Genomic DNA, 15,214 nt, shown 5'->3' with positions numbered 1-15,214 from the left:
TAAATGATGTCCCTGTATAATATACAAATGTTTAGTCTTCGAATTATAGTACACACATATGGGTGCCTATTTTTTAATATGTATGTATGTATAGTTAATAGTATATAAGTTTTATTTTTGTAGCTTTGGATTCTTGCATAAACGTATTTTAAATACGTAACACATTATATATTTATATATGTATGTTTATGTAATATTTAATAAGTGTCCACTATTTAAGTTCCTTTCAAAATAACGTTTCACGGGCAAGCAGGTAATAGTCAAACTCATTATCACTAACTATTTTTGGCATGACAATATTCACCATTTGAGTTCAACTTTTGTACTATTTTTTGGTAGTTGGATAATAAGTATGAAGCAATAATGTTATTTCCTCGAATAATTTTAGCATTTTCAACGTTCCAACACCGCTTATCCCAGACTTTTATATGCGTGTAGTTCCATTGTATTTTTAGAACCATATAAAGAGGCAACACATAGCGCCGACGAAAGTTTCTAAACGCACTTATTTACATACAATTCAAAACCTATTTTGCTAACTTTGAAAATCTTCAAAATAAACCTTATTAATACAAATGAAGTATAGTTTGATCAATAGATAGTGAGGCCGTAGAGTGTGTTAAAATTCGCGTCAAGCGCAGGCTTCGTAAGAGATGACTACTCCTCTTCAACCTAGCTAATAAAATCCACCTAGTATCGCAAAGGATCAAACTGGTCTCTGCGTGGCTTATTGGCCTACCAGATTAACCTAATCTAACCTTAGTGATCAATAAGGGAGACAACTAGTACTGTTCGCTATTAGGTTTTAACCAATCAGAACAGATCATATCAGAATCATTGTCCTTAATACAAACACCTATGTTGACTTCTGTCAGGCTTGTCGAAGATATAATATCCTTCACAAAAACGAAAGCTTTCTTAAAAGCACTTAATTCTGACCGTTCAGTTTGTTTGACAGCTATATGCTATAGTATTCCGATATCGACGGTTCCGACAAATGATCAGCTTCTTGAGGAGAAAACGTCCAGTGTAAAATTTTAGATCGATATCTCAAAAACTAAGGGACTAGTTCGCGTATGTACAGGCAGACAGACGAATAGACGGATGGACAGATGGACATACATAGCTTAATCGACTCAGCTCGTCTGTATATATTTTATATCGTCTCTTACTCCTTGCGAGTGTCACAAACTTCGTAGCAAACTAATTATACCCTGCTCAGGTTATAATTATTCATACACAGGAACGGTTCGAAAATTCGGCGGTACTTTGAATACTATGGTGTCCTTAACTTTTAACACCACCACATATATCAATGAATCAAGCCAATTTGTGCCACTGTTCTGGTGAGCACCGTATATACCACATAAGGCGTTCTGCATCGACCGGAACAAAGGCTAAGGTCTGCGCTATAACCAGGTTGAGGCAAAATTTCTCAGCCACTGTTTTTCAAAATAGTTTTTAACAGATTTTACAGCATGAGGCAGAGCGTTGTCATGATGGAAAAATGATTGCCTCGTGCCAGTTGGAAATTACATGGGTTTTTCGGTAATCACTCGCTTCAGTTTGTTGACTGATTGTCGGTATCGTTCTTCATTAATCGTTGCACCCGATTTTAGAAGCTCACAATACAGCACGATCTACTAATTCTATCAAATACAGAGTTTTGTTTTTTGTTGTTTTGTTAACGTCTGTAAATGCGAGGCTTTTTTTCGTTAAAATGGTGTAATTTTGGAACCAATCGTGTTTTCACTTTTCTAATGCCCAAATAATCTTTCAACCATTTTTTTGGCAAGTCCCAAACCCAGCGCACAATCCTGGGGAGGGATGGTTCGCCTTCTCGCTTTAACTCACCTTCAAACGGATGTTCTTTGGCTGCCTTGCCTTGTATACCTTGTCTAAGACTAGAAGTCGCGAGCTGCTTGAGCCATATATAAAAGAATCGTTTCTGACCATTCCCAAGTGAATGACAAACAGAGTAATTTTCTCATTTGCGTGAACTTCTAAACATGACTCCATCCTCCAAGACAAGCGTATACTAAAACTATATACTAGAAAAATGCTGACGCTATACTGACGAATGCGTTTTCCCGTGAAATTTAAATTAAAAAGTCTTACTGTTTTTGCCCACAGTAGTATATATATAAATACATACATTTTATTTATTTTATAAATAATTCCATATGGTTTAGTAATATGCGATTCAATGATTAATGAGCGTGAGTTTTTATTAATGTTGTATTTACTTTATCAAGTATTTGAATTAATCCTTTTAGCAATGCATTGAAACTGCTTTGAGAAGTCATTGGAAAAAAATGCGAATGGAAGAATTCATTATTTCAAAACTTTTATCGATAGAGCTTGTAAACGCAACTGCAATTAGATACGAAGCCGTTAACGATAGTTTAAGCGTAGTGTGCATCAAATACAAGTAAATTTGTGTGACAATTTGCCTACATTTACTACATATTATGACATTATGTTATTGTTTCTTTGTGTGTAAATATTAATATTAATCAAACAAAATTTTCTATATATAAATATTGCATTTTGCCATTTAAAATATTATTTTTTCTTTTTTCGTTTTTCTTTCTTCTTCATAAAATTAAAAAAAAAATTATATGTATATCGAATTGAATACATATTTATATATGTGGCTGCAACATATATATATATATACATATAACTGTACATGTAAATGCATTAAATAACTATTATGGGTTGTGTTTTACTACTACCACCACTACCACCACTCTTACTACTACTACTACTACTACTACTACTATGTACCACTTCTATTACTACTACTGCATTGAATAACCAATTTTGAAAACCGAAATCTTATTAAAAACAAACACATATGTTGACCTAACGCAAACAAACCACTCCAACAATCGACAAATCTACCAAACAATAAACAAATTAATAAAAAAAAATAAAAACAAAAACAAAAAAAAAAAATATTTAAAAAAATACAGCGATGCTCCAACAAGTAATAATAAGAGTGGAAGTTGTCCTAATAATTGCCAAGGAAATTACTGTAGCCACCACCACCACTGCCACCAACACAAAAACCACCATCTCCACCTCAGTCACAAACTTCACAACCATAATAATCATAATATTAACAACGAGCATATCACTCACCCATCTTGTCATAATCAGCTTAGTCATAGCCATATTAGTAGCAATTCGAAAAGTTGTTCTAGTCATCATCACTATAAACACAATAGTACAAATGAAATCCACCAACATTATCGTACAACACACAATCACTGTCAATATCAAGCGCAAATTCCTAAAGTCCAACAGTCCAGCTACAATGCCATTTCCTCTAGCTCTATAACTATTACCGCACCGAACTCTAGTTCTGCAACTGCTTCCAACTCGGACCCAGCATTTGTCACCTCAGCACCAGCATTATGCTCGCCAGTTGCCGCCAACTCCACCACCAACAATTTGCTACACTACCCCAATCATAATCCCAAGCCTCCCCCCCATACCCGATTTAGCGAACTTTTGAATAATATTGCGATGTCGTCACGGTCTTCCTCAGCAATTTTTGAAGCTGCACCGTTGACTTGTAATATAAATGATTACACAAAGATTTCAAATGTAAGAGTACACAGCCCCCTAAGACCGCTCCAGATCTCCCAACCATATAACGCCACCACGGCTACTACAACCGTCTCCATAACCAATTCCCCTTCTTCAAAAATTAATTGTCAAGAACCGCATTCCAATTCTCAAAATATGAAAATTTCAAATACAAAAACTAACACACACATACAACCGCAACAAAGCCAGAGTCGTAGACATTTACATCGAAATCGTACATTGTCTCTGAATCATGTTGATCATGGTCATAATCATTACCCAAGTACAGTTGCATTACATACATTAAATAGTAATTGTGAGAATGTTAGTAGCAATCATCATCAGCATCATCGTGAACATAGTCAAAGTAAAAATCATCATCACAACTCGTGCAAAATCCCGACACACCAACATCACCACCAGAATCAAAATATACCAACTAACCACCAATCCCAAGTCCCGCTAACAAATACAAATCTAATTGCCACACACACTACAAAGTCTACAACAACAACTGAAAATAGTAATTGTACTGATGATGTGAATGTAACTTCTTGTACTGACATAATTTCTCAACCTGAACCAACAACAACAACGTATCCACCAATAACTGCAACGCGCCAACAAATGATGCCACAACATGTGAATAACAAACAACAACAAAAACAATGGCGACGACCGCAACGCCAACACCCACACCAACAACATGTGCCTTTGAAAACGGCAACATTGTCAACAATGGCTACAACAACGGCAACAACAACAACCACATCTGTCTCATTTTCACAACAACAATCTCTACCCCGTCCACCATCACGGCGTCAATGCGCGGCGAGTACATCTTTAATGTCTACCCGATGTTTGCCGACAACCACAACAACAACAACAACAATTCCATCTAAACGTTTAATATTTAATGAAAAAAATAAAAATCGCAATAATAAAAAAATAATCGTATTAAAAACGAATGTACCTGCTGTCACAATGACGACAACAACAACAACATCAAATGCCACAATGATCTCACCAACGACAACAATATCAACAATAACTGTAACTGCAACACATTCCCCGTTAACTTCGACACCGTCGTCACTCATTCAAAAACCACGCAACTCCGATTTCATACGAAACCCGCCCATTTCCGATTTCATTTCCACGCTTTCTAATTGTACTCCTTCCACCTGCAAATCGGCACGAACTTCCTCTTTTGTGCCCATTTTCTCCAACGATCCCTCTTCTACCACAACAACGGCGATGTCTGCGATCTCGTTGGAAACTTCGTACACTGTGGACCTTGAATCTTCCAACGCCATGACGTCGGCGTCCGTTAACAAAATAATTGCATATAACGACAACAACAACAATAACAAAAACAATAATAATATTTATAAACACAATGAAAACGAACCAAACGTTAATAATGAAACATATTCAAAATGCTCAAACGATTACAATGTGTCTTGTGTTGATCATATTGGTGGCAACAGTAGCAGCAACAACAACAACAACAATAACGGTAGCAATAACAACTATCACCAGCAATTCAGCAATATGAGTATGGGTCAGCAATCGCATTTGCGGCATATGCGCTTTGGCAATAATGGGCGTGGCATGGATAGTGGTAGTAATCATGGTGAATTTACGATGAATGGCAACAACAGTTATCGGCGTGGCGGTGGAAACCTAAGTAACAATAATAGTGGAAATATTAACGCGATGAGCCATCGTCACAATAATGAGTATTATGGCAACAATCATCACAACTATCAACACCATCAGTATAATGAACATAGTCGGCGACACAATAATATTAACAACAACAACAACAACAACAATAGCAATAGCAGTAATGCATCTAACTCAGGATTATTTGATAGAAATCATAATAATAGCAATAATAACAATAACAATGTCAATGTAAATCTGCATGGGAATAGCGGCAGTGGCAACAACAGTGTGGTGAGTAGCAAGTGGGGCGTGTGGTTAATATGCCATAATTTCACGTTCAAAACACTCTTTGATATGCTTATTGATTATTACATTATTTTGTAGCATTTTGATGGCCCTAATGGTAACAATCATTCCCGGAGTGCTGACTTTCACGCTGACAACCGCACAGATCGTGGTAGCTTAGCCGACGTTAGTAGCAATGGTCCTGGCGGTCAGTTTGGCTACAACACAGGCAGAAATAGTAATAATTATGGACGGAATGGCCACCAAAATACCGGTTCTGGTAATTACAGTTACCACCACTATCATCACTACAGCAATAATGGGCCATCAACATCAGCGTTAGCAGGCGTTGGCGGCAGTGTCTCCAACCTTTTAGATGGACCAAGTGGCTCTACTGGTATTATGGGTTCCACTTCTTCACTAAACAGTGGCGCCCATGGGCTGAAATCGGACAGTCCATCGCGCAAGAGACGGCGCATATCCGGGCGCATGCCTAGCCAGTCACCGCCAGCTCTATGGGAGCAACGACGTTCGCCTCGAAATCAAGTAAACTATCTTTTAATTAAATACTTTATGTTGTATTAAATTCAAATAATAAAATTTCTTTTAGGTGCAACAAGGTAGTCCTCCGATACGCCGTCCCCGTCTGCATGACACTGGGTCATCTCATCATAATCGCAGCCATCATGGCAGTAACAATAGTATTTCTGGCAATAGTATCAACAATACGAATGCCAACAACATTAGTGGAAGCCATTTGCAAAACTATCATCAGCCACAACATTCAATACAACCCACGCCATATTACCTCCGACAGCACATGCCACCACCACCCGCTTTACAACAACAACAGCAACAGCAGCAGCAACCAGCACCAGTACCCCCAACGCTACACCAAACACAATCTTTAACACAAGCACAGCCACAAATTCAACAACGTTCACCATGGGAGCACTCACTATCTGCTGCTGCAGTCCTACCTAGCGCGAATGCAGCACCTGCGACCGTGAACGCTTACATGCAACAAACTCCACCTCCACCACAATCGCCTGGCCATCATCATCAAACATCGTTGGTGGGCGCACCACCGCCACCACCACCTTTGATGCTGGACATCAATCAGGTGCCTGTCAGCCTACCCTTGCGACATGCCGAGCCTATTTGGGCCTCAATCTGCACTTATCCTGCACCACCGCCTCAAGCTAGAATAGCACCATGTCATCTGCATGGTATTTACACACAACCGTTCACAGCTCAAGCATGCAATACACATCCCAGTGCTCAATTCACCCAAGGCCCACCTGGGTTTGCTGCAACCACCGGCGCTCCAATACAAATGCCACAGCCGCAACAGGTGCAGGTTAGTGCAGCTACTGCTGCACAGCAACAACATACGCAACAAGCTGCCGCCCTTATGGCAGCCGCTTCAGTCGCCGCAGCTAACTATCAACATGCTCAATTTACCCAGCAACAACGTACTGAGGCAGCAGCAGTGGCAGCCGCTGCAGTAGCGGGTCTTTCACTCGAACAAGCCGGCGTCCATCATTTGGAAGCTCATCAAGGACATCAAGCCGCTATATCCACGCCTCCGACACATCACAATCAATTGCAAGCCACACCAATTCATATAACCTCCATGTCAGCAGTTGCGGCTGCAGCAGCACATCACCTGCGTACTACTGCGTCGGCAGCGGTACAAATGTCTGCGGCACCACAGCCGATTTTGCTCTCCACAGAGGTTAGCAATTTCTTTAACTACATATATTCCTTACACCGAACTTGCTAGTACTAAGTCAAAATTGTATAAATTTTCTTTCGCAGAGACGTGTTTTTCCACCACATCGTCGTATTACCCGTTTCTGGCCCTCAAATCATCCGCATGGACCACACCGGCATATGCTTTCGCCACAGACTTTGGGCCCACACCAAGCGACGCCTGTGCAAATTCAGACAACAACTGGCATCATAAATCCAGGCTTCTTACTTAATTTCCTGTAAACACGCATTCTGTTGTTTTCTTCACGATTTTACATATTTATTCTCTTTTTTTCGTGCAGTGCCATGTTCCCGCTTTCACCTTATAATCAACATGAACTGAACTCACCAGATTCCAACGAGACGGAAAACTACGAAGCTTTGTTAAGTTTGGCAGAGCGTTTGGGTGAGGCTAAGCCACGAGGCTTGGCGCGAAATGAAATCGATCAATTGCCGAGCTATAAGTATAATCCAGATACACATAGTGGTAAGTACCATAAAATACATACATATGAAGTATTCCTATGCAAAATTTCACATATCCGCCTCTATTTACGCGAAGTAATCTCTGTTTTCGAGTTATCGATCTGAAATTTTGCACGCCATCTTTTCTCCTCAAGAAGCTGCTCTTTTGTCGGAACCACCGATATTGTACCACTATAACATATAGCCGCCGTACAAACTGGAGGATCATAATCAAGTTCTTGTATGGAAAACTTTTTGCTTTTTATTTGACAAGATATCTTCACGAAATTTGATATAGATTACAGCAAAACTATTTAAATTGTTCTGCTCGAGTACGAGTAGAAACGTTTTTATTTCTGTAGGGTTTTATAGCACCACCGTTTGTTCAATAATCTTGGTTTTTTCGACTCGGCTATAGTTTACAACAGCGCGCCAGTCGCTTCTTCTTTTCGCAATTTGGCGCCAATTATAGGTAGGTGGTTTATAGAGTTTGGTTTTTGTTCGTCGAGAGAAGACTTTACTTGGCAAGAGTTATTCTGCATTGCATTTCGAGACTGACGTTGTTGTTGCTGTTAATACTGCCTCCAAGATAGTCGAATGTCAGACCTACTACAATAATTTTAACGATAATGATATTTGAAAACTTTTTTGTTTGAATTTTGATTTTAATCATATATTTATTTAATAATAATTTGCTTTTAATATTTATACAATCAGCACCGAGTATCGGTTTAAAATTACATGTTAACGACTTTTAATGAATTATTCGCAGGTGATCAAACGTCTTGCGTTGTTTGCATGTGTGACTTTGAGTTGAGGCAAGTGCTCCGTGTGTTACCTTGTTCACACGAATTCCATGCAAAATGTGTGGACAAATGGCTAAGGGTGAGTAAACTACATAAAAAAATATGCAAACATTTAATAGCGACCTTTACACCTTCTATCTTCCTCCTTATCAACTGAAACTTGTTTAATATTTTCCTATCTATTGTCTAGTCAAATCGAACCTGCCCGATTTGTCGGGGTAATGCTTCCGACTACTTCGAGAATTCAGAACAACAGCAACAGCAGCAGCAGCCGCAAACTCAACAAACACAGTCTCAAATCCAAACACAACCTTCAACGCAACAACAAACTCAACCACCAGCAACTACAACGCAAACTGCGTCCGGGCAACAGCAGACACAAGCAACACAAGCACATTAAATGTAACGAAATAATGTGTATGGGGAGGAAAATAATAGAGTATGCAAAATAAAAATACATATGTACCAAATATTGCAATGTAACGGTAAATGATTTTACTATAAACCTAAAATCATACAAGTCAGGCACTCTTCTAACGTCCACGTCCAATAAATGTATTTGTACTTCTTTGTGTTTCCAATGAAACCACCTTTAAGCTAGAAATTTATTACAATCTAAGTGAAAAATATAAGATAACTAAAAGTAGCGACATGTGTACACACGCCATTCAAATTGATAACTCCTAAAGGCACATACATACATACAAACACATATGTTATAATAAATTGTTATTAAGATTAACAAGTGTAAGAAAATCACACAAAAAAGCAAGTTTTGAACTAAATGCAATAAGATTAGTTGATTAATATATATTCTATATAATGGAATGCAACTAGACATTTACATACATACGTACATAGCTATATTACATATTTCTTCGGGCATTGGCTGTATTGCTATTTTTTTTTATAAATAACATTTCTCTAGTAGTTGAGTTGTGTAGTTGTACACGCCTGTTGGTGTAATAACTTTCGTAAACGATTTGTAAACATCTACTTGTGGCTAATTATATGGCAAAGAAAATAAATAAAACAAAATTCAATTTCTATGGCGAATTGTTGCTTTATTTGCGCAGAAGTTATGCTGAAGTGGTAGACTAATAAGCAATAAACTTAAACCTTGTCGAGAGAATTTACTTCACAACTTTTTTTTATGAACTACCTTCCCAAAAACAATAGCAACACATTTGAAAACAAATTTGGAGTTTCAGTTTACTCACAATTAATATACATATCGTCACCTGAAATGCAAAATAACGTATCATCAAAAAATTCGAAATTGAGTGTCTTATTGATTACGCTTCACCACTTCAAATTAAAACAATAATATTACATATTTTCAACATTTTCATGCTCTGCACTCAGATATAAACCAGTTTTAACCAATATTAAATTTTGTTTTCACTCCTATTCTGTTTTATTGCGTGTTTCATTCATGCCACTTTAAATTTCTGAAAATGTTGTTACGTTATTTTGCATTTCAGGTGACGATATAATTTTATAGAAATGCATGTACAATTCGTGCTTGCAATGCTAGTATAGCCTTATCTGTGTATGTATACTACACTATTTGATAATAAAAACCAATTGTGGTTTTATATGTGTGTGTCTAAGTAATGCTATACTGCTAGATTTAAGTTAAGCAGAAGCTCAGTGTAATAATTTTTCATAAACAGACACACCAACCAGCTCCAGGTCCTTTAGTCGTAAATAACAAACATACATATATACATATGTATATGTCCCAATTGTAGACAGCACTATTTTTTATACGTCTATCTATGTTTAAAAAATAAAAAAAAAAGTGTTAATTGCCTTTAAACTACAACGAATATGTAACGTTTTCACGTAGCTATTTAATTATAAAATATTGAGCAGTAACAAAGTCAAACGCTGCATCTACTGCAACAAAATACATAGTGGTTATGCACATACTCGTACATGCATTCTAAATGCATGAAATGCACAAAACGCGCGACATAAAACACCAATAACCAGCCGAGCGCATAGTCACATCTCTTGGAGTTTGCCAACTAAAATATTTTCAGCGCCCGCTAAACTTCTTCAAGTAACCGAAGCAAACCTCTAAAATTTACTTTATTAGCAATTATTCAGAACTAAACTTATATGGTGTAATATTTAAAAAATGTAGGCATTTTTAGCGTATATATTGTCTTCCCTTATCTTGGAAAAATAATTAAATTTTTTCAAATCCTATAAACATACATTTGTTTACATATGTTTATATGCTTGTGTGTGTGTGTGATTGTCAATTTGGACAAGTTAAATGCAATAGACGTTATGCGCGTAATATTTGTGCGAGCTTTATTTACTGAAATTGCGCTGAATTTTGCATGCGCGTTTACATGAAGAACCTAAAAATGAACACGTTCACCCTCGCAGAGTTTGTAACAGAGAATAATGCATTTTTTTTCAAAAGAATGTTTATAGTAATAGCCGATATATGGTACATAAATACATATCGTCACTTAAATGCAAAACCACTTATCAACAAAAAATTCAAAATTGAGCTTTTTATTGCTTACGATTCGCTTTTAAGCTTCCGCTGTCAGATATAACCTATATATAACCATTTTATAACCAAAACACACTTTTTGTTGCAATATGAGTGGTTGCTATGATATTGTTTTTCCTGCACTTGTCAACTTATGAAAATTTATGTTACGTTATTTTGCATTTTAGGTGACGATATATAACAAAAAATTACAACCTCCTTTTTATCAAATTCTTTAAATTAAATATAAAATGTGAACGGCTGCTATTCCAGAGCAAAGAATTTTAAGCAAATATTGCTTTGATTTTATTATGAAAATGTTTTTACAATTTAAATTAGCAGCTTAACAATAGCATGTTTAGCTTACCATAAATTAGCGCTTACCATGCAGATTTATATACATATGTACATATGTATATACACAAAAATCAACAGACTTTTGTGTATATCATTAAAGCACGCTTTAAAAATCCGTTGTGTTCTTTAAGTAAATGTGAGCAATTAATATATAATACATATAGGTTTACGATATATATAATACATACATACATGCAAACATGCATGACATATGTAAATTATATGCTGTGTGTAGATTTATCTTGAAGTAGACTATAAATATTATGTATAAGCAAGAAATATCAAAATTATAACAATGTAATTCAAACAATGTTCATGTGATTTGTAATTTTAAAAACGCATATATGTGTACATACATACATAAATATATTCTAATTGCTGTGAGCGCGTATGTAGTCGTAAAAATTAAAATTAAAATTAACCGATATGTTTTGCAATAAATAAATAAAATTCAAGAAAAAAATGTTAATTGTCATGTATGTATGAATATTAATATTTTTATCTCAGCCGAAGCATTATTATCATATGTATGTATGTAAAAACAGAAAATGAGTTAAAAAATAAATATCAAATATGTATATACTAATACATGCACACCTATACTCGTATAAAATATAATGTTGCATTAGTGCGCGTTAAAAATATGAAATCGATTCCTGCCCTCCATTTGCATATTTAACGCAAAACAATATTTATATACATATGTAATTGAAATAAAAACAAATTGCTATTAAATTAGTAATATACGAATGCAATTCGGTTATTTAAAAAAAAAACTAAAACAAAAAAATAAACCACAGCTAATTATGCACAATAATCCGTTTCCATTAATCCACAATACATTTCTATAGCTATAAGCAATATAATTATTTCGAAAAGGAGCAGCGCATATGCCATTATAGATTATCTATGTGTTATACAGTCGAACTAATATTGGGTAGTCGAAAAAGTCTTTTCGTATTTTGCCAATATAACAACTCATTCATAATTATATAACACCAAAGTTTAAGCCCAATAGACTTTTAAAATAATTAGTTTAAAGACCACCGCAGCCAATTGTTTTGTTCCTGTCTACGGTTAAGCGAGTGATGGAATAAATTAACGAACCTCTGCACGTGTATAATTCATAGAACCTTGCTTTAATGGTAACCAATCCTCAGCGAATTAAGTAAAAGCTCGGTATATTTTCAGCACGAGAAAACGCTTCTCTGAAAAATGTATTAAGTAGTATTCTAAACGCTCACATTACACACAGGCGGAAAATATCGGCAAATCACCTAGTAGAGTTGTAAGTGCCAAAATATTATCATTAATTTTATGTATTTCTACTATGAAAAACGCATTTCTCAATTTCGATATTAGTTTTTAGTTAGTTAGTTAGTTGGTTTACTTATATGGTCGAAGTTCAATAACCCATAAACCATTAATAAATCTGTTTTTTTTTTATGCCTGAACAGGGTTCTCAAGTTTGTCACGAAGTTGATAATACACAGAAAAAAGTGTCGGAGAACCTATAAAGTATATATACAAAAGATCAGCGTGACGAATCAGTTTTTGAGTTATCGATCAGAAATTTTGCACACCTTCTTTTCTCCAAAAGTAGTCGCTCATTTATCCGAACTGTCTTATTGACTTATCGAAATCTAGTGCTTGTATGGAATGTTTTTTTTTTATTTGAGGACATATCTCAGTGAAATCAGGCGCCACAACTTTCGAATAAATTTTTCACAGCACACTACTATAACGTTTATGTGGGTGCCATACAAACTGACCGAACACTGCATCGAGCAAAATGCAGGCCGTTTCCACTACAGTTGGGTCTACGTAACCGGAACGGACCCAAGGACTGTCAAGTCGGTAGAATTCTGCCGCTACAACAGCAAACACAAAATACAGTCCTTATATAGAATTTTTTTTTTTTTGTTAAGGTTAGTTTAGCTTCGGTGCAAGTGAAGTTGACCTTTCTTTTGCTCTATCTTACAACATTACACACTAGTTTCGCTTAAACTTTAAGGTTACTGGTTTTATTGGATTGGAGTGGATAAACTACAGCATAATAAGCAAACGTTTAAATAAATTATTTCAAAATGATGTATACAATCTATTGAACTTGTGTAGGCACACACATATGTATTTACATTAAAATGCACGTATTTATCTTCTTAAATAACACTTTTTTAAAAAGACCACCATATTGTGCAATTTCAAGAATTTTCAAATCACCAATATACTCATATATTTCCCAAATACTATAAGTACTATAATATATGTATATGTACGAAGTCAAGCATAATTACAACAATACAAGCAAAACAAAAAAACGAATATATTATTAAATAATATTTGTTTATGTTGATTATGAGTCGTAAATATATATGTATATGTACTAGCTGGTTTATTGAAAAAAAATATATCACATGAGTATATATGTATGTATATAGCAATGTACGTGGTTATCTTTTATACTTGCACAAATATATGGTACTAATTATACGTAAAACCTTTATTCATATGTAAGTGTAAGAAAAGTATTGTGAAATAGTGCTTATTTGTGCTGCTTAATATTAGTTTAAAAAAGACATTAAAGTTAAATTAAGTTTTACATATAACAATTTGTAATAAATGGACATAAATAATTAGCTTGCTGACATACATACATATTAACGTATATGCGTATATTGTTATAATTTTCTTTCACATTTATCATTAACATCAGTTGATTTACATTTAAATTGTTCAAAAATAAAAAAATAAAAATAATAAAATATTTTTTTTTGTTTCATTATTAAAATGTAAACATTTTAAGTTGAAATAATCGAGAACGAAAAGTTGTATTAAATATGTAAAATTCCGCTGTGATGTATGTTATATGAAAGCAAAGAAAAGTAATAAATTAGTCCCTGGCGACACTTTGAAATACATGCATATATATCATAGATTACTTAATAAGCTAAAATTGTAAACAAATATTATATAATGATGCAACTACACAAAATTAAATTCAAAGAAAGATCAATAAATACATTTCTATGTGGATCAGATACTTATTACGAAAAATTGCAAGATGTAAAGTAAATTTGCTTAAATATGAATAACTTTTAAGCTTACATACATATATTAGCAACTTTGCGAATACAAAATAAACTATTCTATGTATCCTTTATATTTACGATTCGATAGAATTTCAACACTTAACATACTGTACTGAAATTATTCCTACAATGCAAGAATTTTTAGTTTTTGTTACAATTCCATAATTAAAGTAAATATTAATGTGTTTATGACAATGATAAAAAATACAAATTAATAAATCAAATTTTGTGCTAGCATTACAAGAAAATTAATATTTGTTCACTTTTTTCACTTTATTGAGGGTGGAGTGGGTTGATTCGTGTAAAACAGACTCTGCAGAGTTATCTCGTAAATTATGTGTAGAAAAGATATTCAAAATTATAAAACGTTCTGTGTAGCAGTTTTGAAATTGGGAGAGTGTGTGGAGAAAACGCTTTAAAGTTTTGAAATCTGGTGTAAAACGTTCAATAGATAGGCATAAAAATACACACAACTTCGAATAGTTGGTTCCAATTGATTTTGACACAAACTTCTTGAGTTATGATGCGTTAATTTAAAAACCAAAAAAAAAATTAAAAAAGTTAAAAAAAGTTAAAAAAAAATTAAAAAAGTCTAAAAAAAATTAAAAAAGTTTAAAAAAAATTAAAAAAGTCTAAAAAATGAAAACAAGTCTAAAAAAAATTAAAACCTT

At 34.7% G+C, this 15,214-nt stretch overlaps 1 protein-coding gene across 6 annotated transcripts in view; it reads left to right on the top strand.

Annotated features, from left to right (window-relative positions):
* Positions 1-14,494, top strand: part of LOC105231645 (homeobox protein 2) — a 47,063-nt gene extending 32,569 nt beyond the window's left edge. For 3 of the 6 annotated variants that reach the window (XM_049449534.1, XM_029552592.2, XM_019992209.2), the window contains 7 exons: positions 2,979-5,559; positions 5,653-6,099; positions 6,164-7,291; positions 7,375-7,547; positions 7,611-7,795; positions 8,546-8,658; positions 8,770-14,494. In XM_049449534.1, coding sequence (XP_049305491.1) covers positions 2,979-5,559; positions 5,653-6,099; positions 6,164-7,291; positions 7,375-7,547; positions 7,611-7,795; positions 8,546-8,658; positions 8,770-8,979 — 4,837 coding nt within the window. In that variant the 3' untranslated portion in view covers positions 8,980-14,494. The remainder of the gene's footprint in view (positions 1-2,978; positions 5,560-5,652; positions 6,100-6,163; positions 7,292-7,374; positions 7,548-7,610; positions 7,796-8,545; positions 8,659-8,769) is intronic. The other 3 variants (XM_029552595.2, XM_049449535.1, XM_029552596.2) reach the window with 2 other exon arrangements.
* The last annotated feature ends 720 nt before the right edge of the window (positions 14,495-15,214 follow it).

Source organism: Bactrocera dorsalis, chromosome 2, assembly GCF_023373825.1.
Source record: "Bactrocera dorsalis isolate Fly_Bdor chromosome 2, ASM2337382v1, whole genome shotgun sequence".
NCBI classification, from domain to species: Eukaryota; Metazoa; Arthropoda; class Insecta; order Diptera; family Tephritidae; genus Bactrocera; species Bactrocera dorsalis.
This window is presented reverse-complemented; position numbering and strand designations above follow the sequence as displayed.